Raw genomic sequence first — 27,184 nt, 5'->3', positions numbered from 1 at the left:
GCCTCTTCACTAGTAATTAACTGATGCTGCTTGTTACTCAGTGCTAGGCTCATGGTGGTGTCATAGGTGGTTTTTGATTGTCCTGATTCAGCCTTGGCTTTAGGCAGTCCCTGTGCATTTGAACCTTAGGGGTGGTACTTAATCTGCCCTTTCCTGAGCAGTAGCAACCTCTGCTGGGTATCCGAATCCTGGGCCAATGAGGATTCTCTGCTTCTCTCCCAGAAACAAGATTTTTGCTTTAACCATAAGCAGCAGTAGGTTATGTGAGAGGTGGGAGGATCACTTGAACCCAGGAGGTCAAGGCTGCAGTGAGTCATGATAGTGCCACCATACTTCAGCCTGGGTGACAGAGCAAGACCCTGTCTCAAAAACAACAACAACAACAACAAAAACCCAAATATCTGTCAAGGTAATCAGGAACAAAGCATAGCCAATAACCAAGAAACTGTCACATACCAGAGGAGACTAAGGAAACATGATGACTAAATGTAATACAAATTAAAAAACTAAATATTGGCATTATAAGAAAAAATAGGGCAGCAGAATGGGTAATTTAAAGGAGAACAAATGCAAGTGGATAATAAAAATATGAGTAAATTTTCAGCTTCACTATAAACTGCAAATGTAAATGACAAAAGCTGATTTTTGCCAGTCACATTCACAAAGGGATATTTTTGTTAATACTAGCATTTGGGAAGGTTGTGGAGGATATGGGAACTCAGAGTGATACAACCTCTCTGGAGGATAATTTGCATAGTACCATATCAAAAGGCTTCAAATTGTACAAATTCTTTGACTTAGCTGTGTCTCTGCTGTTGATTTATCCTAATAAAGTAAAGGAAGATCTGTGGGAAGATTCAGTCAAAGGGTGCCTATCACAGCATTGTTAATAATAATGAAAAGTTGGAAGCAGCATGATAATTACCAATATATTGTGGTATTCTTGTACGGTGGTATGCTGTAGATATTAAAAGTTAAATAATTTATTAAGTTCAAAAAGTTAAACATGTATAGTGTGATCCCCTTTTTTGTAAAAAAAAAAAATATGTAGCGTAGAAAAAGACTTGATACGTGTACACAAAACATTAATTGTAATTCTTTGAATGATTAAATCCTAGACGATTTTTGTCTTCTCCTGTGTGCTTTTGTATATTTTGCAGTTTTTTTCTGACATGAGCATGTGCAGTATTTTGGACATCATATGAAACGCTATTTAAAAACAAAATCCTTTTCCTCTATCAACTAGCAAAGATTTTCTTAAAATTATCACCTTTGTTGGCAAAGGTATGAGAAATTGGTCTTTATTTTATGTCTACTTCTTATTCTATGTCTATTTATTCTTCTTATCTACAGTATTTCTACTTATTCGTTATATCTACTTTGGGGATTAAATCAGCACAAGCACTCTTGGGAAGCAAATTGGTGATAAATGTCAAACCCCTTAAAATAATTTATATTCTTTCAATCAGTAGAAAGGCTTCTGGGGGATTTGTCGTTAGAAAAGAATCCGAGATTTGAGTGGAGACATGTTTACTACATGGTCTCCACTCAGTGTATAACTGCAAAATATGAAGACTGTAAATATCCATTTAAAAGGGAAATAAAATATGATACAACTGTATAGTGGAATATTATGTATTCATGACAGTATTTAAAGAACATTTATTAATGTTGGATAATCTTTCTGCTTAGTCTTCTGCTCAGAATGACATCCATATTCTGTTTTTTTCCCCATGTTTTTTGCTGTAGTCCCAGATAAGAAGATGAGAAGTGGATTCCCTCTATTATTTTGTGTAAATAATCACCACTAGTAAATTACTTTTTTTCCCCCCAAAACCATTTCCTTATGTGTATTTGTATTCCTCAGTTTCAGTTTATTTGCTTTACTTTAATTATAGGTGTTATGTGAGCCTTTGCACAGTTCTGTTTTTCTGCCTGAAATGATCTCCCTGTTTTTACCATGGCTGAGACCTTTTTACCTTTGAGTTTGCAGCTTAAATAGTACTCAGAGAGGTTTCCTTGGACCACCTTATCTATAATAAAAGAGTATACAGTGTATTAATAATATCCCTTACCATCTCTCTAATGTCCACTAGTTTTTTTCATTGCAGTTAACATAGTTGATGATGTTTCTGTATTTATTTGTTTATAATTTTTCCTCTATTTGACTATACCTTCCTGAGGCTAGGAATTGTATCTTCACAAGTATATTTTTAGGTCCTCTCCTAATGACTGGCACATGTAAACAGTCAGTAAATATATATAGATTGAATGAACAAACTGTATCTTGCAGTTTTGATGGCAGCTTATTAAGAATTTATGTAACTTAGTTAAAAGTTGTTACATTATACCAAAGTTATTCTTATAAGCCATATTTATTTTAGATATTTAATGTATTTTATGTAGGAATGTAGAAGTTTAGATTATACTCAAGAGGTCATAGAAAGTCTTATAATGAGTTGAAATTACCATTGGTTGCTGAGGAGTGTGTAGAATTTGAAGACACAAGAAGAGGGGAAAAGACATTTTGAACAGGACTTCCCCATGAGTTTTTTAAGACAGGACACCAGGAATATCTTTGGCATGTTTGGGAAAACATTACAGAGGATTGTAAGTGACTAATGGAGCTAGTTACTGGTAATTATAAATAGAAAATTACTAGTTACAAAAATTTCATCTAGGTCTAATCATTAAGAGCCTGGAAAGAAGGCCAGGGTAGTTGGAATATCTTTTACAGTCAGTGGAATTCTTTTAACAGATGGGAAGCTACTGAAGGTATTTGATCAAGTGAAGGTCCCTTGTCATTTATTTATTTAATAGATATTTATTGCGTACGTGCTGTCTACTATTTGGTCTTCTAGACGAGGAGGGTACAGAGATGGAATAGGAGGGCTGGAGAGCCAAAAACCTGCTGTGGAGGAATTCACAGACTACAGGAAGTGACAGACATGTAAATTACAAAGGGCTGTGATAAATGTTGTAATAAATGCACATCATTAATACTGTGGGAACTCAAAATAGGACCAGGTCTATTCAGGTAATCGTGAGTATCTTAACTAAGGAGGTGATATTTTCTATGGATTTTGGAGGATAAGCCCTGATTTACCAGGTAAAGAAAATTCTGAGCTTAGCAGTGAAATCATGGACCATTTGGGGAATGGTAAAAGTCCTGCACCTGGAATTGTGGGAGATGACACTAGAAAAACAGTTACCCTAAAACAGGTATCTGAAAAGGACCTCGTATTGTCTATTTAATGAGGAACTATCAAAAGTTTTTATATAGAGGACTGAAGTGATCTTCTTCATTTTGTTCCCATCCAGAATAGTGTATTTGGCACAAATGGACTAGTATATACCATGGAGAACAATATTAGGCTTTAGTAAGCCTTTCGATAAAATCTACTCATTGAATTCATATCTGTAATTAATGCTGATAGTCACCAAGTATGTGGACTTTGAGATGTCAAGAACTTGATTAGTGTATTAGTCTATTTTCTTTTTTCCTTTTTTTTGAGATGGAGTCTTGCTCTGTCACCAAGTTGGAATGAAGTGGCGCGATCTCGGCTCACTGCAACCTCCGCCTCCTGGGTTTAAGCAATTCTCCTGCCTCAGCCTCCCGAGTAGCTGGGACTACAGGAGTGCGCTACCACACCCGACTAATTTTTGTATTTTTAGTAGAGACGGGGTTTAACCATGTTGGCCAGCATGGTCTTGATCTCTTGACCTCATGATCTGCCTGCCTTGGCCTTTCAAAGTGCTGGGATTATCTGTGTGCGCCACCACTCCCAGCCATGAACTTGATTATTGTATTAGTCCATTTTCACACTCCTGATAAATGCCTATCTGAAACTGGGCAATTTACAAAAGAAAGAGGTTTAATTGGATGTAAACCTCTTTCCATGTGACTAGGGAAGCCTTACAATCGTGGTGGAAGGTAAGAAGGAGCAAATCATGTCTTATGTGTGTGGCAGCAGGCAAAGAGAGCTTGTGCAGGAAAACTCCTTCTTATAGTAACCATCAGATCTCTTGAGACTTACACACTATTACAAGAACAGCGTGGGAAAGACCTGCCCCCATGATACAATTCCCTTCCACCAGGTCCCTCCCGACAACACATGGGAATTCAAGATGAAATCTGTGTGAGGGGGCCGGGCGTGGTGGCTCACGCCTGTAATCCCAGCACTTTGGGAGGCTGAGGTGGGTGGATCATGAGGTCAAGAGATCGAGACCATCCTGGACAACATGGTGAAACCCCGTCTCTACTAAAAATACAAAAAATTAGCTGGGCATGGTGGCACGCGCCTGTAGTCCCAGCTACTCGGGAGGCTGAGGCAGGAGATTTTCTTGAACCCAGGAGGCAGAGGTTGCAGTGAGCCGAGATCGCGCCATTGCACTCCAACCTGGGTAATGAGAGCGAAACTCCGTCTCAAAAAAAAAAAGAAATCTGTGTGAGGACACAGCCAAACCATGTCAATTAGAATCTCAGTTTTACCACTTGCTCAAATTTATACAAGTTATTTGACTTTAGTAAGCCTCCATTTTCTCATCTCTCTCAATGAGGTTTTTGAGTGGTTTGGGGGCACTCTTGACCAGGGACACGTAATGAGGTTGTTGTTAGATGGAGGAGGCAGTCAAATGAGACTCTTCATTACACATACTACTAAGAGAAGACAGACTTTGAGACAGCCATAAAAAGATAGAAATTTAATCCATAAAGGCAGTTAGTTCAAAGTAGGTTTTTGTATGGCATGTTTAAAGATTTGGAGACAGGAACTATTGAAGGTTTTTAAGCAGGAATCCATACGTTCCACTTTTCCCAAACAGCTTCATTTGTGTGCCAGCGTAATTATTAATAGTGTGCCCGTTTCACTCCTAATCGTAATTCAGTTTAGATAATAAATTATGTAGTCAGTCACCTTCTGAAACAATAGTACAGCAAAAGAGATAGCTGTGGTTAAGCCATATAGAATGCAGGTAATAAGAAAAAAAATAAAGGAACCACTTCACAAGCATCGGGGTAGAAATAGAGAAGAAATAGTCTTTATGAAAGCCAAGAGCAGAGAGTTGCAGTAGTATCAAGAAGATGGGATTTGTAAGATCAGCAAGGTTATGGAGCATAAGCACACATTATTAGATTTATCAAGGCAGAGCTCATTGTCTGCTTTAGACAGTGCAGTTTCATTTGAGCAGTTAGATAGAAGCCAAATTGGGTTTTTGGTTTTTTGTTTTGTTTTTTTGAGGATAAGGACTATGCCTTCTTTATTTTTTGTATCTCTAGTGCCTAACACAGTGGTTATGTCAGAGGTACTTGGTGCATTTTAAAATAATTTTTAATTAACAGTTGGTACAAGGCCAGACGCGGTGGCTCACACCTGTAGTCCCAGCACTTTGGGAGGCCAAGGTGGGCAGATCACCTGAGGTTAGGAGTTCGACATCAGCCCAGCCAATGTGATGAAACCCCATCTCTACTAAAAATACAAAAATTACCCGGGTGTGATATCACATTCCTGTAATCCCAGCTACTCGGGAGGCTGAGGCAGGAGAGTCGCTTGAACCCGGGAAGTGGAGGTTTCGGTGAGCCGAGATCATGCCATTGCACTCCAGCCTGAACAACAAGAATGAAACTCTGTCTCAAAAAAAAAGGAAAAATAGTTGGTACCAAAGCTGAGATAGTGGATATAGATACCACACTAAAAAAATTTGGTGGTTAAAGAGAGATGGGAAGTAAGCTGTTTTCAGTTTGATTAGGAGTTAGACAGGAACAATCTCTGCATTTGAAATGTTAAGATGAACTCAGTGGAAAGAGAATATATTAAAGTTTCTAAGGAGGGAAGGAAGTTTGAAAGCTAAAGGCCTTGCTGCTATGAAAGACCCTTTTGCCAAGTAGACCTTCCTGGTTCAGTTATCTCATGCTTTGGGATTCTGTGAGCCAGTTGAGCCAACAAATTCCTTTCAAATTAAACTAGTTTGAGTTTTATTTCTGTCCATTATAACTAAACAGATACTTGAATTTGGATGAAGTATTCTGACTCTAATGCTCATGCTCTCTCCACTGTACCATATTTCTTCTCCAAGGCTAAAGGTATTACCTCCAAAATTTTGTCCCTTCCTAACTTGTGGGGGCTTTAGTGAACTATTTTTGTTCTCTCTGAATCTTTGGTTTCTTTCCCTCCTATAGATCCCTCTGCACAGAGCTTGTGTAGGCCTCCCTCATCTTTGTGAAGCCTTAAACTTAATTCTGTGGGCTCCACTAAGTTGTTACTAAAGCATGCATAGGGGTTTTGGTAGAAGATAAGGTTAACACAGGTAGATTGGGACTCTATTGAGAAAAATTTGGATTACTAATTTAAGTGGCTTGCTATTATTTTCTAGATCAGAGATGTTTAATACAACTTTCTTCAGTGATGGAAATGTTCTGTATCTACAGTGTTCAATACAGTAGCTGTTAGTCACATGCAGCTCCATAGAGCACTTGACATGTGACTAGCATGACTGAGAAATCAAATTTTCAATTTTATTTTATTTTATTTCCTTGTCTATTTTTTTAAGACTGAGTCTCGCTCAGTTGCCCAGGCTAGAATGCAGTGGTGTAATCTTGGCTCACACAACCTCTGCCTCCCAGGTTCAAGTAATTTTGCCTCAGCCTCCTGAGTAACTAGGACTACAGGAGACCTCTACCATGCCCAGCTAATTTTTGTATTTTTAGTAGAGATGGGGTTTCATCATGTTGGCCAGGCTGGTCTTGAACTCCTGAACTCAGGAGATCCACCCGCCTCAGCCTCACAAAGTGCTGGGATTACAAGCATGAGTTACCACGCCCATCTGATTTTATTTAATTTTAATCACCTTAAATTTAAATGGCCACATGTGGCTAAGGCTATTATTTTGGATGGTATAGCTCTAGACATCAGAACTTATATGTCTCATTTTGTTTTGTTTTTAAACTAGGAGAACGATATATGTTAGAAAAAAACTGGAAACAATGTGGACATTTGGGTGGTGAGAATGAAGCAAGAAGAAAATCACTTTCTGTTCTTGATATTAGTACCTTTAACAAGCCTGGTGAACCGAGGAGAATGAGTGGGTTTGGGAAGGTAGACAGGAAGTTCAGTACTGCAGAGGCTGAGCTGAGATTATGGGATATATAAACGGAGATGTCTAATAGGCATCTAAATAAGAGTTTATAGCAGAATAGAAAAAGCCAGGGCTAGAAGTATAAATTTCTGTAGTCATCTATGTAGAGATGATAAAGCTATAGAAATAGGTAGCATCCTCCAGAGGGGCAGTGTATATCTTGAAAAGAGCATCAAGCGCGGAACTTAGAAAAATGTGCATATTGAAAGAGTAAAGCTAGGCATGGTAGCTCACACCTGTAATCCCAACACTTTGAGAGGGAGGCAGGAGGATCACTTTAACCGAAGAGTTCATGATGAGCCTGGGAAACAAAGCGAAACCCTGTCTCTACAAAAAATACAAAAATTAGCTGGATGTGATGGTGCACACCTGTGGTCCCAGCTACTTGGGAGATTGAAGTGGGAGGGATCACTTGAGCCCAGGAGATTGAGGCTACAGTGAGCTGTGACTGCACTCCAACTCCAGCCTGGGTGACAGAACAAAACCATCTCTCTAAAAACAAAACAAACAAAAAAAGAAATAAAAGAAAAGTGGAAAGAGGAAGAGGAGCAGTCAAATATGAAATACTTACTGTGCAGTGTTTTTAAGAAATTGGCACCTAACCATGCAAGTGATAGCAGAAACTTTTTGCTTTAGGTGTAGTGCTTATCAGGAAGATTCCACATTTTACTTGAAAATATAAGTATAGGTGCAACATAGCTAATTTCTACGACTTCATTATATAGATCTGATAGTTTTTATTTGGCCAATGACTGCTAGATATACCTATCAATACACTATCATAGTGTCATTTCTGCTTATAGAATCATAAATGTATGTGTTAAATGGGCTTAATATTTGGTCAAATTACCAATAAACGTAGCAAACTTCAGTCCAAATAAATCAGTTTATAAACTTAGGAGAATGTCTGGCCACCTTTGGTGTGTTCTAGATAATCAATAGTTGTAATTAATGATGCTTAAATAGATTTTCTAGATAAGATTAAGGAGAAATTATTTGACAGGACCTATATAATCTGCATTTTTATCATCTGAGTGGGAAGTCATAGTAATTTTCCTGCACTGTGTCATACACTTGCAGAAGAACATAGAAGGTAGTGATTATGCTACCTGCCAAGAAGGGCATCAGAGCAGATTGAAGGGTAGTAAAGAATTTGAGACCAGAGAAGAGGCTCTGGGAAGGAAGGCAAGCATGTAGAAGGAAACCTGGAGGATTAGATAGGCTGAAGGTCAGATCTGTGGAGTGGACAGTAGGTGGCAGGTCAGTTTGTTGCCTTGCTCAGTGCCTGATACATAATAGGTGCTCAGTAAGTATTTGTTGAAGGAAGGAATGGGAAAAGGAAAATTCATCCTTTAAGAACAGTAGAATCCTACTTTGACCCCACCTTACTTTATTCGTCACTTGACCTCAGTTATGACATCTCCCTGACCTTGGGTTGCTATTAGGTTTGTTGTTAAAACATATACTAGATAGTTTATATTTTAACTTGTAATTATTGTCTAGCTCTGGAAGGATGGGAGGGTGAGGGGGATGCTCTCCTATTTAGAGATATGGTGAATATACCTGAGTACTTCCAAGTACTCAAAATTTCCTTTTGTTTTAAGACTATAAGAGAGTAGATGTGACCATATGTAGCCCCTGACTATTCCGGCCTTGGGTGATGTGGGTGAGCACTTCTAGCTCATCTGACAGGTTAGAGGTGTACACTTATTTTCTCTGTAAGAAGTGTCATCTGGTAAGATGATCAACAATGGTGCAAAGCAGGATGGGGAGTTTAAAGTTGTTTCCAAATGTGGGAATGTAAATGGATATAAACATGTAAGATTTTAATACACCAAACTGATTTCTGTGTAATTTCCAAGTTTCTTTTTTCTTTCAAAACGCCTCTGAAATTTGTCCACAGAAACTTAGTTTATAGAATTTTATCTGCTTTCTTTACTTAGGTATTACACTGACCTCACATCCAATAGTGAAAACAGATTTTATTGTAGAATCTGAAAAGATAGAGGGCCATATAGGTTTCATTTTCAATTTTGTTTATACTAATGTGTCTACAACCTAATTTAATTTACACCCTGTATTATATTATTGTTATCATATATCTGTATGCGTGTAAATGTAGTATGTGGTGGCAAAGGAAAATTTTGAGAAAGAAAAAACTCTGATCTATTTGATTCAATATATATTTGAGTGTCTAACAGACACTGTATTAGACACTGGTGATACAACACTGAACAGAGTACCAGATACTTTGCAGCATCTCCTGGAGTTGCTGTCAAGACATATTTTCCAAGGGGAATATTTCAGAATAGGTGATAAGTAATCAAAGACAGAAAAGTACCTTAGTCATCTAGGGGAGTTGTACTTAGAGTGAACTGAAATAAACTAAGCTCACTAAAGACAGGGATTTTTGTCTGGCTTTTGTTTGTTGCATTCATTACTGTATCTCCAGGGCCCAAAATAGTGCTTGGCTCATAATAAGTATTGAGTAAATATATGTTGTTGATTGAGGTGTTTGTTTTGAATTTGTGTAATCAAAGACATGTACCTTGGTAAATCATCTTTACATCTTGCTAGGTGAAAATTTTATCTCAGTTGCTTTGTTTTTAAAATTACCTGCTTTTTGTTTCTACTTGCGCCATACATCAGGATGCTGGAAAAGCTTGTTAATATTGGCAGTTAGTTATATGGTTATCTGATATTGCAAAGAATAGATTTGGAAAGTAACTTAAGGGATCATCTTTTGTTCAGCTTTCTGCCTAGGAAAACTAAGTAAGATAATTAGGGGTGTATATTTAATTAATCATTTAAAAAAAAAAACAGAACAACATAATTGAGTTCTCTCTTGAGAAAATGGAGAAAGGTACTTAACCCTAGATATAAAGGGACTAACCTGGAAATTTTAGAACTTCTGTGTGGGAAAGTGGAGGAAAAAAAAAAAAAAGCACAACTAAGCTGCTCTTTGTTGATATCAGAAATGGGCCTGTCATTCATTTTGGCATTGAAGCATAGCCTCCTATCTCAGGGGGCAGGACTGGGACATTTTTTTCCTCCCACAAGAGCTGGACAGTTATTACAGGTTCAGAAAGCCCTGACCAGTTTTTCAAGAGTTTCTCCTCCTTTTTTCCTCCTGAAACTTGCAGTGCTTTTGCTCTGCTTTCAAGATGCATTAAGTCTCCTGGTTTGTGACTGCTTTGGAGCCAGCAGATACTCTGATATGTATGATTCAAATTATGCAGGTTTCACGAGTAAGTTTAATCTTAATTTTTAAGTTAGTTAAAATACAAGTGATATTTAGAAAAATGCTAACTTGTAGTTATTTCACTACTTTAGGCGTTTTTATTGCTTCTCGGCCTTTTGGCTAAGGTCAAGTTTGTACTTTAAGCAGTTTTTAAAAATAAAAATAGCCTTTTAATTTAATAATAATAATAAAAAAAGCAAGGTTCTACATAGGAAAGCCCCTTCATCTAAGACCTGCACTTTCAATTTCTTTTGAAATGTCTTTGTTGTAGACAGTATTCATATGTCTTTTGAAAGCCAGTTAACTAAACAGTTTTCTTGAGCATCTTTTTAGTTTTACTGAGAAGTATTTTAAATTGAGCTTTTCTGAGCTCGATTGCTTACGTCTGACACAGTCTCAAGTTTCCACTGAATGGTAACAAAGACTGTAGAGTGTTGTTGGTACTGCAGTGAGAGGCATGCTTCCTTAGACCAGGTAAGAGAGATCAGTTTGTTTCTTACTGCTGGGTGAGTTTTTACAGCACTTATTTTATATTCTTTAAACAACAGCAATATTAAATTGATAAATAGCCAGGAACACGCTGATTTCAAGACGTCCTTGCTTGTTACAGACAGAAAAACTACAGGGTTATGTATGGGGGTTGGGGTAGGCAGGGGGGAGGGGAAGAGTTAGTTTATTACTCACTTATATAAATTAATTAAATTGTGAAAATAATTTTGGAGCTCAGTTTTCTTAATGCAGGAACTAAAGCAGCAGTTGAGGAAACAGTAATTTTAAAGGTACTTCATGGTTATTACTTGTGAAAGCAATTCAACTGATAGTTTTTACTTTCATTTTTTTCCCCACTAGTTAATAAAATAAGCTTTGCCCTTAACTAAACATTTTTTCCATTTATGAAAACTTTTAAATTGCCAACAGCAAAATATACTTCCCGAGGATCTTTGGAAATCAGCCTGACACTTGAAAAATACTTCAGCTTTTATAGCTGTTTCATTCCTTTTTTTCCCTAGTACATTTTTCTTAAAAGTATTTGTGCTTTGAAAATGTCAGCTGTATTCTAATGAAGCTTAGGCATTGTTTGCTCATAAAGGGGCTGGTGCATTCCACTGCTTTATGGTTTATTATGAGGCACAGTGTGAGAGTGTGGGTGGCACCATTTGGTGTCTGCCTCTTGGGGTAGTGACTGCCATTATGTTAGCCTTGGATTGGCAAAGAAAATATAGCATACAAGATGCTATATGAATCTGGACAGTTAAGAAAATCTTATCCCTAAACAGTTCTTAATGAGCCTGGAATATGTGACAACTTGATTGCATTGATCATTTCAGTTACACCTTTGAATTTTGCATTTTAGTTACAATGTATATTCTATTAGACACATGTCTTTTTCTTTTATATATAATAGCATCTTGAAAGCAGAGCAAAAATGTAGTCATTCTCTGAAGTTCAATAAGGAAGTGAATGTTTCTAAATAAACTATGATGTTTTTAATAGATTCAGTAAAATTTTAAATAATACATTTACTTAAAAAAAGTTTTAAGGAACTTAGTGTGGGTGAGGAGCGGGAGTGGGAGTGGGAGTGGGAGTGGGAGTGGGAGTGGGAGTGGGAGAGGGAGAGGGAGAGGGAGAGGGAGAGGGAGAGGGAGAGGGAGAGGGTGAGGGTGAGGGAGAGGGAGAGGGAGAGGAGGTCAGGCAGAGAGCCTTTCTTCTTTCAGTTAGGAAAGCCCTGGTGAAGAAAAAAAGCAACAGATGTTTCTTCTGTTACAATTGAGGTTGTTTCATTCAAAACTCAGAGTAGCTGGAATGGGGAGAGGAGGTCATAAATCTGACTTAATCAGTGAATAAATAAAATTTAGTCATTTAAAATTTATTATATTCAGGAATTGAAAGTCATAGAGTAACGAAATGAGTAACATACCCTTTAAAGAGGCTTTTTTAAAAAAATTATTATTTGTATAATTAATGAAAATGTGAGAAAATAAAGTGGACTTCACTTATGGAAAAAATTGATAATTAAATCATATAGACTATTTTTAAGGCTTAAGCCCTATAAAATATAGAGGAAACTCTTAATTGCAAAAGTTTATGATTAGACAATAGGTACAAAATCTCGAAATCAAAATGGGAAACATCAGTTACATATGTTGATAGATCATTTCATCTCCTGTGAGAAGCATGAGGCTTATTCCTTATTACTAAGACCTTTGAATAAGAAATATGGGAGTAATATTTTGAGTTTAATTGAAATGGTATGTTGCAATTTGCCTTTAAAAAGAAAGATAAACTTAAATTGGTTGCTGATGGAAAGAAGAGAATGTTTATCTGCTGGAAAGAGTAGGAATGAAGAGTGTGGAAGCAATATTCCTATAATGAAAGCAGTCAAAATTTAAAAAAAAACAGTTTTTGAATTTTTGGAATTCATAATGAGGAAAGTAAAAACCTTTCCTTTTACAAGTAACACAAAGAAGTTCTATGCTGTTGTATAATGTGCATTTATACACATTACAACTTTATTCATTTCTTCAAGTTCGCTCTTGAAAAATCAGTGCTGAGCACCAGCTCTTTCACATATGAGGCACTTATTGAATATTTGGCATACTCTACACTGGAAAATTAGTAGTAATTTACAGTAATCAATAAACTTTTTGAGCTATAGTTAAAATTTGCATATGGATTAATTATTATACAGTTTTCTAAGCATCTAATTGGCCTCAGAAGTCTGGAAAAGACATCAACATTCAAGGAGGTTATTAAAAATTCCTCTTGCTCTTAGCTAAGAAAATCTGTGGGCTTACTTGAAGATTTTCTTTTCTTCAAATAATGATGACAAATTTAGCAATTTTGACGTTTATTGGATCATTATTTCAATTAAGATTCAGATTCTAAAATTTATGTACATTTTGCTTATTTTAAGGAATATTAGCAGGTAGTGGTTGAGTTTCTTTATCTCTAAAATAAGTAAAACAATTTTCATGGACTTTAAAGTGGATTTACAAACTATAGATTTGCCTAAAGTAAGAACTTTTTTTTTTTTTTTTTTTTACAATTCTGATCAAAGACTAGAAATTTTGATGGACTAGACAGCCTTAAAGTTGGTCACTCGGCATGTAATACTAACTATGATAGCATCATAGACTGTGATTATAAAAAATGTGTGTTACTTACAATTATAAATGCAGACATGACAATAAGTTACTTAACAAGGAAAACAGTATCAGCAGCAGCAACAAGGAAATAGTTTGGACTCCTAGTCCTTCAAATTGAGAAATGAAGAATAAATCAGTTGAATTATTTTAAGGTGAATTCCCACTGCCTCTGTATGTGTAAGTTATCTTGAATTATTGAATGTATGTTCAAATTATGGTTGAGAAGAACACATTAGTTTTAGTTTATATAGAATATAGAGAGTATAATTTTATATTGTAGATTTATACTCTGTACATGAGAAACCAAATCATTCAAGTTTGTTACCTGGAAATTGATTGGGAGTGTCTAAAGGAAACAAACAAACAAAAAGTTCCCTATTTCAGCTGCCATCTAGACATAAGTCCTTAATTGTCTTTATAATAAATACTTCCACTCATAATCAATTTTAAGATTAAATTAAATATTTTTTTTTTTTTTTTGAGATGGAATCTCACTGTTTTCGCCAGGGCTGGAATACAACGGCACGATCTCAGCTCACTGCAACCTCTGCCTCCCGGGTTCCAGCAATTCTCCTGCCTCAGCCTCCTGAGTAGCTGAGATTACAGGGCCTGCCACCACACCCTGCTAATTTTTGTATGTTTAATAGAGGCAGAGTTCTGCCTTGTTGGCCAGGCTGGTCTCAAACTCCTGATCTCAGGTGATCCACCCACCTTGGCCTCCCAAAGTGCTGAGATTATAGGCATGAGCTGCCACACCCAGCTTTAAATTAAATCTTTAAAATATGTACTGAAAGAAGACTTTAGGAGTGAAGTACCTGTGGTTCTTGCTTTATGTATGAACTCTTTACCACAGAACTAAGGTCTTAGAGGAACCTGAGCCTTACCTGTTTATTGTAACCTGATTCAGAATACCCAGAGTCAATGATTTAGCCTTTTTCTCTGTCTTACATATATGTATGCAACTAGAAATAACAGCCACCTTGAAATTTCTCATCTCAAGTGGAGTAAGAGGGGAGATGTGCCTGATGCCTGCATTTCTCTGAAGAGAAAATTTTTTACATTGTTTAGGAGCAGGTAGACCAGTATAAGTACAGTGCTTTGCATATACTATGAATTAACTATGTTTTGTGAATTGATCCAGGAACCTGTCATGTAATTATGTTGTTTCTTTTTACCAAGTGTCAAGAAACCAATTTTCAAATGAAGTTTTACATGATAACTCTAAAGCTGGAGACTTTCAACGGGGGACTTTGGTTTTGGCACTTTGCTCACTTGTGGTGAAAATTTGGCAACTCTCTTGGCAATTTCTCTGACAGAAAAAGGAAGAGACCACTAAGTGAGCACTTACTATGTGCCAGGTAGACATAGTAGAACTTATTTATAAAAGTTTTCAAAAATCTTCTAATGGGCTGGGCACGATGGCACATGCCTGTAATCCCAGCACCTGGAGAGGCCAAGGTAGGCAGATCACTTTAACTCAGGAGTTCAAGACCGGCCTGGGCACATGGCAAAATCCTGTCTCTGCAAAAAATAAAAAAATTAGCTGGGCATAGTAGCCCTCACCTGTGGTCCCAGCTACTCGGGAAGATGAGGTGAGATGATCCCTTGAGCCCAGGTCAAGGCTGCAGTGAGCTGAGGTCATGCCACTGCACTCCAGCCTAGGCAACAGAGCAAGACCTTGTCTAAAGAAAAGTTGAAAAATATTTAATGGATAAATTTTTAATACAGGCTGGACATGGTGGCTCACGCCTGTAATCCCAGCACTTTGGGAGGCTGAGGTGGGAAGATCACTTGAGGCCAGGAGTTCGAGACCAGCCTGGCCAACATGGTGAAACCTCGTCTCTACTAAATATACAAAAAAAATTAGCCAGGCAGCGTGGTGGCGCATACCTGTAATCCCAGCTACTCAGGAGGCTAAGGCTCGAGAATCACTTGAACCCAAGAGGCGGAGGTTGCAGTGAGCCGAGATCGTGCCACTGCACTCCAGCCCGGGCAACAGAGCCAGACTCTGTCTTAAAAAAAAAAAAAAAAAGTTTCTTGGATTTCACAATGTGATTTAAATGTAGTTTCAGTAATAGCCCTCAAGTAGAATATATTGTTGAAATTACAATATCAATAACTTACTGCAGTTTTGAATGAGCTACTTAGTGCATGGTATTATAAAACAATGATCTCCTTTTTTATTTGCTAAGGAGAAGAACTGCTTTGGAACTCCTAATTCATGGGTGGTCCTTGGTTCCTTTGAATTTGTATCCTAGAATTTTAAATTTATTTTAAGAACCCAGCTGGGTGTGGTGGTTCACACCTGTAATCCCAGCACTTTGGGAGGCTGAGGGAGGTGGATCACTTGAGGTCAGGAGTTCAAGACCAGCCTGGCCAACATGGCTAAACTCTATCTCTACTAAAAGTACAAAAATTAGCCAGGGGTGGTGGTGGGTGCTTGTAATCCCAGCAACTCAGGAGGCTGAGGAAGGAGAATTGCTGGAACCTAGGAGGCGGAAGCCAGCAGTGAGCCAAGATTGTGCCACAACACTCCAGCCTAGGTGACAGAGTGAGACTCTATCTCAAATAAATAAATAAACTTTTTTTTTTGAGACAGAGTTTCACTCTTGTTGCCCAGGCTGGAGTGCAATGGCATGATCTCGGCTCACCGCAACCTCCGCCTCCCGGGTTGAAGCGATTTTCCTGCCTCAGCCTCCTGAGTAGCTAGGGTTACAGGCATGTACTACCACGCCTAGCTGATTTTTGTATTATTTTTAGTAGAGATGGGGTTTCTCCATGTTAGTCAGGCTGATCTCGAACTCCTGACCTCAGGTGATCTTCCTGTCTTGGCCTCCCAAAGTTCTGGGATTACAGGCATGACTCGCCGCACCTGGCCATAAATAAACTTATTTTAAGAACCCAACTTTTTAATTCAAAGTCTGTCTGTAGCCATGGTCACCTCTTATAAATATTAGAAAAATATCTCACTTAACTGTAAATTTAAAAGGATTTATCTGTTACCACTGACTGGCTACCCTTTCAGAGGGACTGTGAGCTTCTTCATGAAAATAATTTGCAATTAAGTACCCTTGGGTATTTGAGTACTCATAAATTCTGATCCGTGTGGTTACACTCAGCTGCCCTGATCAACTCTAACCATTCAGTGGCTGTTGGTATGAGATAAAATGTGCTGCTTTCTGTGCTTTCTCTTTTACTAGGCCTATAAACAGCATCTGTGTGCCATATGGTGGGTGTATTGGCTGTCATGATGGCACTAACAGTAGTGAGTGAAAATGGGCTAAACAGTGAAAAAACATAACACTTCAGAACAAGAAATGGAAGAAATAAGGGTCACTCAGCCCCTTCTCTTTTTAAAATGAGAATAGAGATAAGTTCAGTATATTAGAGTCTACTTGCATTTCATTATTTCCTTAATTTGAACAAAGAGTATTACCAGACCATAAGAATCATCTAAGGCACTTGTTAAAAATATAAACTTGCCAGGTGCGGTGGTGTGTGCCTGTAGTCCCAGCTACTCAGGAGACTGAGGCTGGAGGATCATTTGAGTCCAGGAGTTCTGGGCTGTAGTGCGCTATGCCGATTGGGTGTCCGCACTAAGTTCGGCATCAATATGGTGACCTCCCGGGAGCAGGGGACCACCAGGTTGCCTAAGGAGGGGTGAACCGGCCCAGAAATGAAGTAGGTCAAAATTCCTGTGCTGATCTGTAGTGGGATCGCGCCTGTGAATAGCCACTGCATGCCAGCCTGGGCAACATAGTGAGACCCCGTCTCTAAAATAAATAAATTAAAAAAAAATTCAAATTCTCTACATAGTTTTTGAATCTTTAAATGTCCATTGGAGCCCAGGAGTATGTTTTTTGAATAAGAGACACCTCTGTTCCCTTTGTAGTGAATCTTGTGATCACTCATATTTGGGAAGAATGCTGGGAAGGATTGGAAGGATCAAGTTGTTTGAGGACATATAGTAAACTTCCTCAATTATTAATCAGAAGATACAGTTACAAACTAGGAAATTTTAGTTGAGCAGGTGGAAGAAAAATGAGAAGCTGAACAATTAAAAAGTTTCCTTGACTGAATATGCTAACAGAAAAAAGATTTCGAAAGGGCATGTTTTAACTAAAGGTAAAGAAGGCAGTGAAAAACCAGCAGTATCCAACCTATAGATGAGACAAATGTTTTTGGGTGAACATTAAAAAAATTATTGAAGGAGAAGGCCCTGCAAGTGATCCTAGTGATTCTAACATCTTTTAGGGTTGATGAACGAAATGAAACCAATTATAATATTCCAGATACCAGAGCTTGAATTGAGGAGTTTGCTTAAGCAATGAAGAGATACTGTTTAAATCTTGACATGTGGTAAGATGGAAATTTAAGAATTTAGGGCACTTGTGGTAAGATGGATATTTAAGAATTTAGGGCATTTATGGTTCTAGATACCAGAAAAGGAAGGAGCTAGATAATTGTTTTAAAAAGTGTCCTCTAAGTAAAAATGTTCAATAAAACCAAAAGAACAGGTTTGATCTTCTAGGGAAAGTTTATAGCGAAGACTGACATGTAAGATTTATTGATTCATTTAGAAATATGACCATAGAGCTATAAATACACTTATTATGGTCATTTCAAGGATCCTTTGGAAAGATTCTGGTTAGGTGATCCATTTGGGTGAATCATGAAGGTCCTCTGTGTTCTGACAGCTGCAGAAACATCCAGGCTTTTCCTTCCATGTATGTGATATGTAGGAACGTGCATGTCAGATCTTCTGTCCTTATGTTTGCACAATGGGATGCCTGATCTCCATGTAGAACCAAATAAAGGGAGGAAGGTTCCAGAGGTCACTTTAACCATTATACTTTGGAGATATTATGAACTTTTTTATCTTCTCTTTGTCACCTATCCCAATTATAGTGATGTTGAGGTCACTCAGTTAAAAAGTTTTGTAATGGTGATTGCCTTTGGATTTAATCTTAGGAACTTTGGTGAACATGGTTCAGTACCAATGCATCAAAATAAAATGTAACAGTGGTGTAATGTGCATGTGCAGATAGGTAATACTAATTAGTAAATAAAGTGAAAACTTTTTTTTTTGAGACAAGGTCCTGTTTTGTCACCCAGATAGGAATGCAGTGGCATAAACACAGCTCACTGCAGCCTTGACTTCCTGGGCTCGGGAGATCCTCTTGCCTCAGCTTCTCATGTAGCTGGGACCTTAGGTTTGTGGCACCACACCTGGCTAATTTTATTATTTTTTTTATAGAGACTAGGCCTTACTATGTTGCCCAGGCTGGTCTTGAACTCCTGGATTCAAGTGATCCTCCTGCCTCAGCCTCCCAAAGTACTGGGACTATAGGCATGAGCCATCATACCTGGCCTGAAAACTGCTTTTTTAAAAAAGAAAAAGGTATATTAGTATATTTAAACATAAAAATGAGTCAGAGTAGCTGCAAAGTTTGTCTTTTGTTTTTATTTCATTTACATAGATGGTGTTGTTGACCTGTGGGGCCTTAGTTATTTTTCTTTTTCTTCCCACCCCTCCCCCTCCAGGTGAAGTCTTGTTCTGTCACCCAGGCTGGAGTGCAGTGGCGTGATCTTGGCTCACTGCAACTTCCACCTCCCAGGCTCAAGCAGTTCTGCTTCAGCCTCCTGAGTAGTTGGGATTACAGGTGCACACCACCACGCCTGGCTAATTTTTTATATTTTTAGTAGAGACAGGGCTTCACCATGTTGGCCAGGCTGGTCTCAAACTCCTGACCTTGTGATCTGCTGCCTGCCTCAGACTCCCAAAGTGCTGGGATTACAGGTGTGAGCCACCACCCCTGGCCCAACAGTTGTTTTTCAAATACAGGTGATAGATATCCCCTGAGCCGTCCATATCCTTTCTCCCTAGACTACTTTGTTTTCAGTGACATCTATTGCTTTCTAGATGAATGGCTAAGATTAGAAATACACTCTTAAGGTTGTGATATAATATCTCTTTGCAAAACAAATTGCCCATTCTAGAATTGACCTGTGACTTGACCTCTTTAGTACTGTATTTGAAGCTAATTGATAGTCTTTTACTGTAGTTATTAGCAAATAGTTAAAAGGTGGTACAAGAAGGAAGGAAATGCTTTGATACTACTTTCTTTTTCTGACTCAGCTTATTCTCTTGTGGAACTGTTAATAATGAATAAAATAAAACTACGGGGAACTGGCATATGAAGAGGCAGATCAGTGGATCAGAATAGAAAATAAATTGACCCAAATAAGTAAACTCACGGTTGCATTTCATATCAGCATGGAGAAGAGTGAGTGGATTATTCATTAAAAGTAGGGTAGGTGAGCAGCAGTATGGAGATGCATCAGGAAGGTACTGCAATAATTCAAGCCAAGATGCTTGCCTGGACCAGAGTGATAGAGGAGGAGGTGAGAGGTGGTTGTAATTCAAGCTGTGTTTTAAAGATCCAGCTTGCAGGATTCTTGAATGGATTGAATGTGGGATATCAGAGAAAGCGAAGTCTCAACAGTGTAATTTTTTCAGTCTGAGCAGTTGAAGAATAGTTTTCATTTACTGAGATGAAGAAGGAGGTTTCTAGGAGGGGAGGGGGCAGTGCAGAGTTAGATTTTGGATATGTTAAGTTTGAGATACGTGTGAGACATCAAAATGGAAATATGAGAAGGTAGTTGGATATGTGAATCTGAAGTTCAAGGGAGAGATTTAATCCAGAAAAATATACACGAGATTTATCAGTATATTTAAAGCCAGGAGACTTAGATAGGATCATCTCACAAGGAAGGGCTCACTGCCAAGAGGTTGGAGGACTCAGCTAAGGGGCTCCCAAATGTTTAGAGAGAAGCAGCAGCAACTAAGGCTGAGAAGGAGCAGCCAGTAGATGGGGAGGAGAACCAAGAGAAAATGGTGGCTTGGATGTCAAGTGGAGAAAGTGTTTCTAAGGAAGGTGTGATTTTTAAAAGTGTCAGAATAAATGGAAGGTTAAAGTAAATTGAATGCCACAAATTTCAGTGGAATTTGTCAGGGGAAATTGGGAAGAGAGGGTTCAAGAGAAACTGAGAAGTGGAGGACGTGGAAACTGCAAATGCTGGCAGATTTGTGAGTAGTTTTGCTGTAGAGGGCAACAGAAATTAGTTGGTAACTGGAGGACTGCGGATGGTCAAGAAAAGTTGGTTTGTTTTTTGTTTTTGAGATGGAAGAAATTATGCATGTTTATGTGCTAATGAGAATGATCCAGCAGAGAGGGAAAGATTTCAATGATGCAGGAGACTGACTCAAAAGGGACAGTAGCTGAAGGGATGTAATTTAGACAAGAAGATGAACTACCTGTAATTTTTTAAGTGCCAGTTGAGGGTGACAGAAGAGAAAAAACAAGAGGATGGTATAATCTGTAGTTAGCATCTTACTAATTAATATGAACTTGCCCAGGTTACATTTCCCCATCATTTTATTACGGTCTAATTTACATACAGTAGAATCACCCCTTTTAGCCTAGCATTCTGAGACTTTAGCAAACACATACACCACCACAATCTAGGTCACTTTATTTATGCTGGATGTGCTGGCTCATGCCTGTAATCCCAGTGCTTTGGCAAGGTGGGAGGAGCTCTTGAGCTCAAGAGTTTGAGACCAGCCTGGGCAATATAGTGAGACCCCCTCCCTACAAAAAAAGAAAAAAAAAAAAGGCTGGGCATGTTAGCACACACCAACCATCCTAACTCATTGAAAAGCTGAGGCTGGAGGATAACTTGAGCCAGGAGTTTGAGGCCACAGTGAGCTGTGATAGTGCCACTGCTCTCCAGGCTGAGTGCAGAGCAAGATCCTGTCTTAAAACAAACAAATCAAAAACTTCTATTTTAGGCTATAGGTTAGCTTGTCCTGGGAAGTTGGACCCTGTATATATGGGATATATCATTGCTTCTAATTTAAGAGATCTATGAACCCACAAAAAGATGTATTCTTTCCTATAGTAAGTTACAAATTTGGTTCTTCTAAGAGGATGTGATGTAGGCTCGGGTGAAGAAGGTTTTCCTTAAAGCAAGCAAAAAAAAAAAAATTTTTTTTCAGAAAGTCTATGCCATGGGAAAAAAATTTGTATTAGCATCATATAGACAAACCACAATTATGTGACTGGATTTTTTTTAAATTTTAATTGAACATTTTGAAGATGATTAATTGTAACTGGAATCCCCTAAAGAATTATGAGTGGAAAAAAAACTATGGTGTCTAGACAATTCTAATGGAAAACAAAAATATTTCAATTACTCAATAAATTGAAATAATATTTGAGCCAAAATCTTGTGCCTGTGCCAAGATTTGGCATAAGTTTTTAGTTCTGTTTCTTAGCCACTTCCCTAGGTGATTGATCTCATTTAGTTAATTGACGGAATTGCCAGAACCAAAATCCAAGCAACTTCAAAAATTGTTTTTAATACACTGAGTGCCAGGAATCAGCTTCTGGACAGTGTTGAGCTCCTGTTGCCAAGGAGCTATGAATTTAGGCCATGTACTTAGGAAAAACTGTTCAAACTTTATTTACTTCCCTCAGCCTGGCTGAAATTTTGATTGACTGAATCTTTATATAACTTACCTAAAGGTGTCCTTTTAGGTCCATATATATATATATATATCTGCTGCTGAACTTAGCTAATTTGATGGAAGTAAACATGTGGCTTTTATTTCTGGATATTACAACTATTGGAATTCTAGTGGAGTCCTTTTAACTGCTTTTTTTTTAGACAGAGTCTTTCTCTGTCACCTGGCTGGCATGCAATAGTGTGATGTCCACTTACCGCAACCTCTGCTTCCTGGGTTCAAGTGATTCTCCTGTCTTAGCCTTTCCAGTAGCTGGAATTACAAGCATATACCACCATGCCCAGCTAATTTTTTGTATTTTTAGTAGAGACAGGGTTTCACCATGTTGGCCAGGCTGATCTCGAACTCCTGACCTCATGATCTGTCCACCTCGGCGTCCCAAAGTGCTGAGATTACAGGCATGAGCCACTGTGCCCAGCCCCTTTTTAACTCTGTTTAAAGCAAATTTCATTTTTACTACTTATAAGACAATCATTTTTAGATCTTCAACTTGTTTTAGCAGCTATGGCTAATTCATTCTCTCTCTTTTTTTCAGAATGACAGTAGCTTTTAAAATTATGAAGCAAGTGCATACATGTTCATTAAATGTTTTTTCAAATAATAAAAAAGTATAAAACAAAATAAAAGCTTCCTCCATGCTACTTTTCAGAGCTTAACCACTGTTAAATTTGTGGTTTCTCTTGGCAGGCTTTTTATAAATATATAAAAATATATGTATATATAGTTTTTCATGTAAATGTAATCATATTCTCTTATAATAGGCACATTTTTCCATGGCAATACATGCTTATATTTTTAGGGACTATATAATATTCTATCATACACATTCACCAAAAGATGTTTCAACGCTTAAATTTTTTGTAGGTCTTTGCTTTTCTCCATAATGCTCCAATCCCAGGACATGTATAATTGTTCTTATCTGCCTAGTTTATTAGAATATATTTCCACCAGAAGAACTGCTGGTCAGAGGGCATGCCCATTGTCAATCATGATGTCACAGAAGCTAGACATAAGCTTGCCACTTAGGCAACAGAGGGTATTTGTTGAGATGGAAAGAAGCTTTCAAATGTGTAGAATTATTTTTAAAGGATTTATGTAAAATTCTGTATTCTAACACATAGTTATTCCTCTCTAATTATAATCAACACATTGTCAGAATCTCCAGAAAGGTTCTACAGTACTCCCTTTGCTAACAGAGTATGTTAACCCCTTGAATGCAGGAAGCAGTGTTACTTGTTCACTGAATATCCTAATGCTTAGCCTTAGTTCTTGACATATAGTAGTAGCTGCCAAGTCAGTATTTTAAAAATATTCTCATTTTGCCACATCCTCACCAACTCAGTGTATTATCAGACTTGTTAATTTTTTATCAGTCTAGTAGGCAAAAGTTTTCTTTTAAAAGAAAAATTAGTTTCTTAATTTTTAAAATCAAGCATCTTTTCATGCCATCACTGGCATCTGTATTCACCCATATACCAGACTTATTTTTGTATTGGGGTATTGTCTTTTTCTTATTGATTTATAAGGGCAAGTTAAATAAACAATTTTTTAAGGATGGTAATCAAATGACCTGTGCATTGCACATTTGTTTACCAGTCTGAAATTTGTCTTCTAAGTATATTGTCTTGTTATAGAGAAAGTTTTGATTTGATTTTCAAATAGTCAGCTCTATCATTCTTTTCAGAGTCTGACATTTGTCTTCTAAGTATATTGTCTTGCTATAGAGAAAGTTTTGATTTTCAAATAGTCAGCTCTATCATTCTTTTTACTTAAGATATCTAAATTCTGTAACATGATGAGATGGGCCTTCCTCATTCCCAGATTATAAAAATATTATATTTTTTTCTTCTAATACTTTTATAAAGTTTTAATTTTTATGTTTAAATATTTGATTTTTCTGAAATTTATTTTTGTTCAATGTGAGAAATTGAAATGTAAAATTTCTTTTATCAAAATGGACAGTCTCTTGTCTCAACATCATTGGTTTGAAATATTCCCTTTATCATGTACAAAATTTTCATATATAAGTGAAATAATTTCTGGACTGTAATTTTTGTTCTGTCAATTTCTTTTTTCTTTTGAGACAGAGTCTTGCTCTGTTGCCCAGGCTGGAGTGCAGTGGTGTGATCTCGGCTCTCTGCAACCTCTGCCTCCCGGGTTCAAGCAATTCTTGTACCTCAGCCTCCCAGCTAGCTGGTATCACAGGCATGTACCACCATGCCCAGCTAATTTTTGTGTTTTTAGTAGAGACGGGGTTTCGCCATGTTGGCCAGGCTTGTCTCAAACTCCTGACCTCAGGTGATCCACTTGCTTCCCAAAGTGCGGGGAATACAGGTATGAGCCACTGTGCCCAGCCACATTGTATGTTTTAAGAAAATTAGTTGCACAATTACAAGATAGGGAAACTATTTGATAATACCAGTTCAGTAGTGTTAAAAGCAAAATAAACAAAGGACCTGCTCTTTAAATTGATTTCAAACTCAGTATGAGTTATGATCTTGGTTGGAAAAATAAAAAGGGCTGTAATTTAAGCTTTATTACAGGAAGTTTGGCATCCAGATTAGGAAAAGTAATAATTTCTATCTTTGCTGATCAGTTTTTATAGTTTGTGCACCTGTTTTGTGCCAATAGCTAAACTAGGTGCTAGGATACAAAGCTGAGAGACGTAGCCCATTTATAATAGAGTCACAAATAAGTAATAACAGGTTTTATGAGAAGCCAGAAGAGGAATATCCAGGATTTAGGCCACAGGGGATGGGACAGCTTTTAAGGAGAAGGAGTTGCATAGAGCAGAGGCTTTGGAGGTGGAGCCATCGGCTTCACTAGCTATGGGACATTGTACTTAATCTCAATCTCAATTTCTTAGTGTATAAAATAGAGTCACTAATAATCTATTTCACACTGTTGTCTTAAGCATCAATGAGGAAAAAAGTACACATAGGTACATACATACATACATATACATATATAAAATTTGTGTGTGTATATATACATACATATACTTTTTTCATCATCAATGCTTAGGGCAACAGTGTATGTGTGTGTCTGTATATATATGTATATATACACCATATATGTGTGTATGTATATATGTACATATATAGGAAACCTCTGGAACAGACTGGGGACATAATAATTGCTCAGAAAATGGTGTGGAATCTATCCATTTTGAAGTGCTAGTAGGTAGGAGTTGGCTCAGTAGAGAAGGGCCTTCTCAGCAGAGGGAAAGGTGTATGCTGAAGCCAGGTGGTTGAATTGGTGCCTCTCTGGAAATGTAAAATATTTAATCTGGTTGGATTCTGGGGTGCATGTCGGGGGAACAGCTAAAGATGAAGCTGGGAAAGGAGGCAGGGTGAGATCTCTACTTTGAGCTTTTGTACTATGTTGAGGAGTCTGAGAGGCATTTAGGAAGTGTTGTGGTGTCCTTACAAACCCTAATTAGGGGAGTGTTCAGAACAGTTTTGCCAGTTGAAAGACTGGTTTGTTATAGATGCATGGAGTGGCTAAGAAAGCTGTTAGAGGTAGGATATCTAGTAAGAGCAGTGGTGCTCAGCCTTGGCTGCACACTGGAACTGTCTGGAGAACTTTTAATGGCCCAGTGCCCAGGTTTACCTCAGATCAACTATATCAGCAGCTCTAGAATTGGAACGTAGGCATTAGTATTGTTTATTGCTTCCCAGGTAATTGTGTTGAACAGCCAGTATTGTGAATCACTGAGTTAGAGGGTAACTGTATTCAAACCAGATATAAAGTTGCAAATTAAACGAGTACCAGCAGCATAAAGCAGGGGTCCCTAATCAGCCACCAGGTACCAGTCCGTGGCCCGTTAGGAACTGGGTCACACAGCAGGAGGTGAGTGGTAGGCAGGGGAGCCAGTGAGTGAGCAAAGCTTCATCTGTATTTACAGCTGTTCTCTGTGGCTCACATTGGCTCACATTACCACTTGAGCTCCACCTCGTTAGATGAGCAGCGGCATTAGATTATCATAGGAGCATAAACCCTATTGTGAACTTCGCATGTAAGGGATCTAGGTTGCACAGTCCTTATGAGAATCTAATGCCTGGTGATCTGTTATTGTCTCCCATCACTTCCAGAGGGGACTGTCTAGTAGCAGGAAAACAAGCCTAAGGCTCCCACTGATTCCACATTATGATGATTTGTATAATTATTTCATTTGAAAATGATTTGTATAATTATTTCATACTAAAATGTAATAATAGAAATAAAGTGTACAATAAATGTAAGGTACTTGAATCATTCCAAAACCATTCCTTCCCCCACCCCGATCTGTGGAAAAACCGTCTTCCACAAAACCAGCCTCTGGTGCCAAAATGGTTGGGGACCGCTGGCATAAAGGAACTAGAATAAGGAATAACAAATATGGTGGTCAGTTGAATGAGGAAGGAGGGGATGGAATGAAGATCATTTCTAGATTGGATCACTGGGTGGATTCGATGATCATATAGGAAGGCTCAGTTATATATCAAGAGTTAGAACATGAAGGAGAAGCAGATTTGGGTACTAGGACTTGCTGAGTGGGTACAAGAAAGATAATTTGATTTTAAAATGTGTAGTTAGGGGGAAAATGAACTCTATAGTGCCAAATGGGCAGAGAGAAAAACTGAAGGGAAAGGGCCATTGGAATAGTTGAAAATTCAGGAGACAGAGTAGATAATTGATGGGTGAAATCCCTGAAGAGGCAGAAAGCACAGAGCAGAGATGAAAGAAGTCATTTAGGGCCGGGTGCGGTGGCTCATGCCTGTAATCCCAACACTTTGGGAGGCCAAGGTGGGCAGATCACCTGAGGTCAGGATTTGAGACCAGCCTGGCCAACATGATGAACCCCTGTCTTTACTAAAAATACAAAAATTTAGCTGGGCATGATGGCGGGTGCCTGTAATCCCAACTACTTGGGAAGCTGAGGCTGCAGAATCACTTGAACCCAGGACGTGGAGGTTGCAATGAGCTGAGATCGTGCCACTGCACTCCAGCTTGAGCGACAGAGCGAGACTCCATCTCAAAAAAAGAAGAAAAAGAAAAATGTCATTTAGGCTGGTACAGTGGCTCAAGCCTTTT

The 27,184-nt window shown here is 38.0% G+C and overlaps 1 protein-coding gene across 8 annotated transcripts in view; it reads left to right on the top strand.

Moving 5' to 3' along the window:
• The window catches only part of TFDP2 (transcription factor Dp-2), a 135,665-nt gene that overhangs the window by 57,868 nt on the left and 50,613 nt on the right, over nucleotides 1–27,184 (top strand). For 2 of the 8 annotated variants that reach the window (XM_064378754.1, XM_064378755.1), the window contains exon 1: nucleotides 10,195–10,382. The exons of 4 other annotated variants lie outside the window; for them this stretch is intronic. In XM_064378754.1, the coding sequence (XP_064234824.1) occupies nucleotides 10,352–10,382 (31 nt within the window). In that variant the 5' untranslated portion in view covers nucleotides 10,195–10,351. Of the gene's footprint in view, nucleotides 1–10,194; nucleotides 10,383–10,749; nucleotides 10,850–27,184 lie in introns of those variants that run through there. 2 more of the 8 variants (XM_064378753.1, XM_064378758.1) reach the window with 2 other exon arrangements.

This window comes from Aotus nancymaae, unplaced genomic scaffold, assembly GCF_030222135.1.
Source record: "Aotus nancymaae isolate 86718 unplaced genomic scaffold, 86718_ANA_hifiasm-v0.15.2.pri h1tg000019l, whole genome shotgun sequence".
In the NCBI taxonomy this organism is placed as follows: domain Eukaryota; kingdom Metazoa; phylum Chordata; class Mammalia; order Primates; family Aotidae; genus Aotus; species Aotus nancymaae.
Note: the sequence above shows the minus strand (reverse complement) of the source record. Positions and strands in the feature narration are given on the sequence as shown.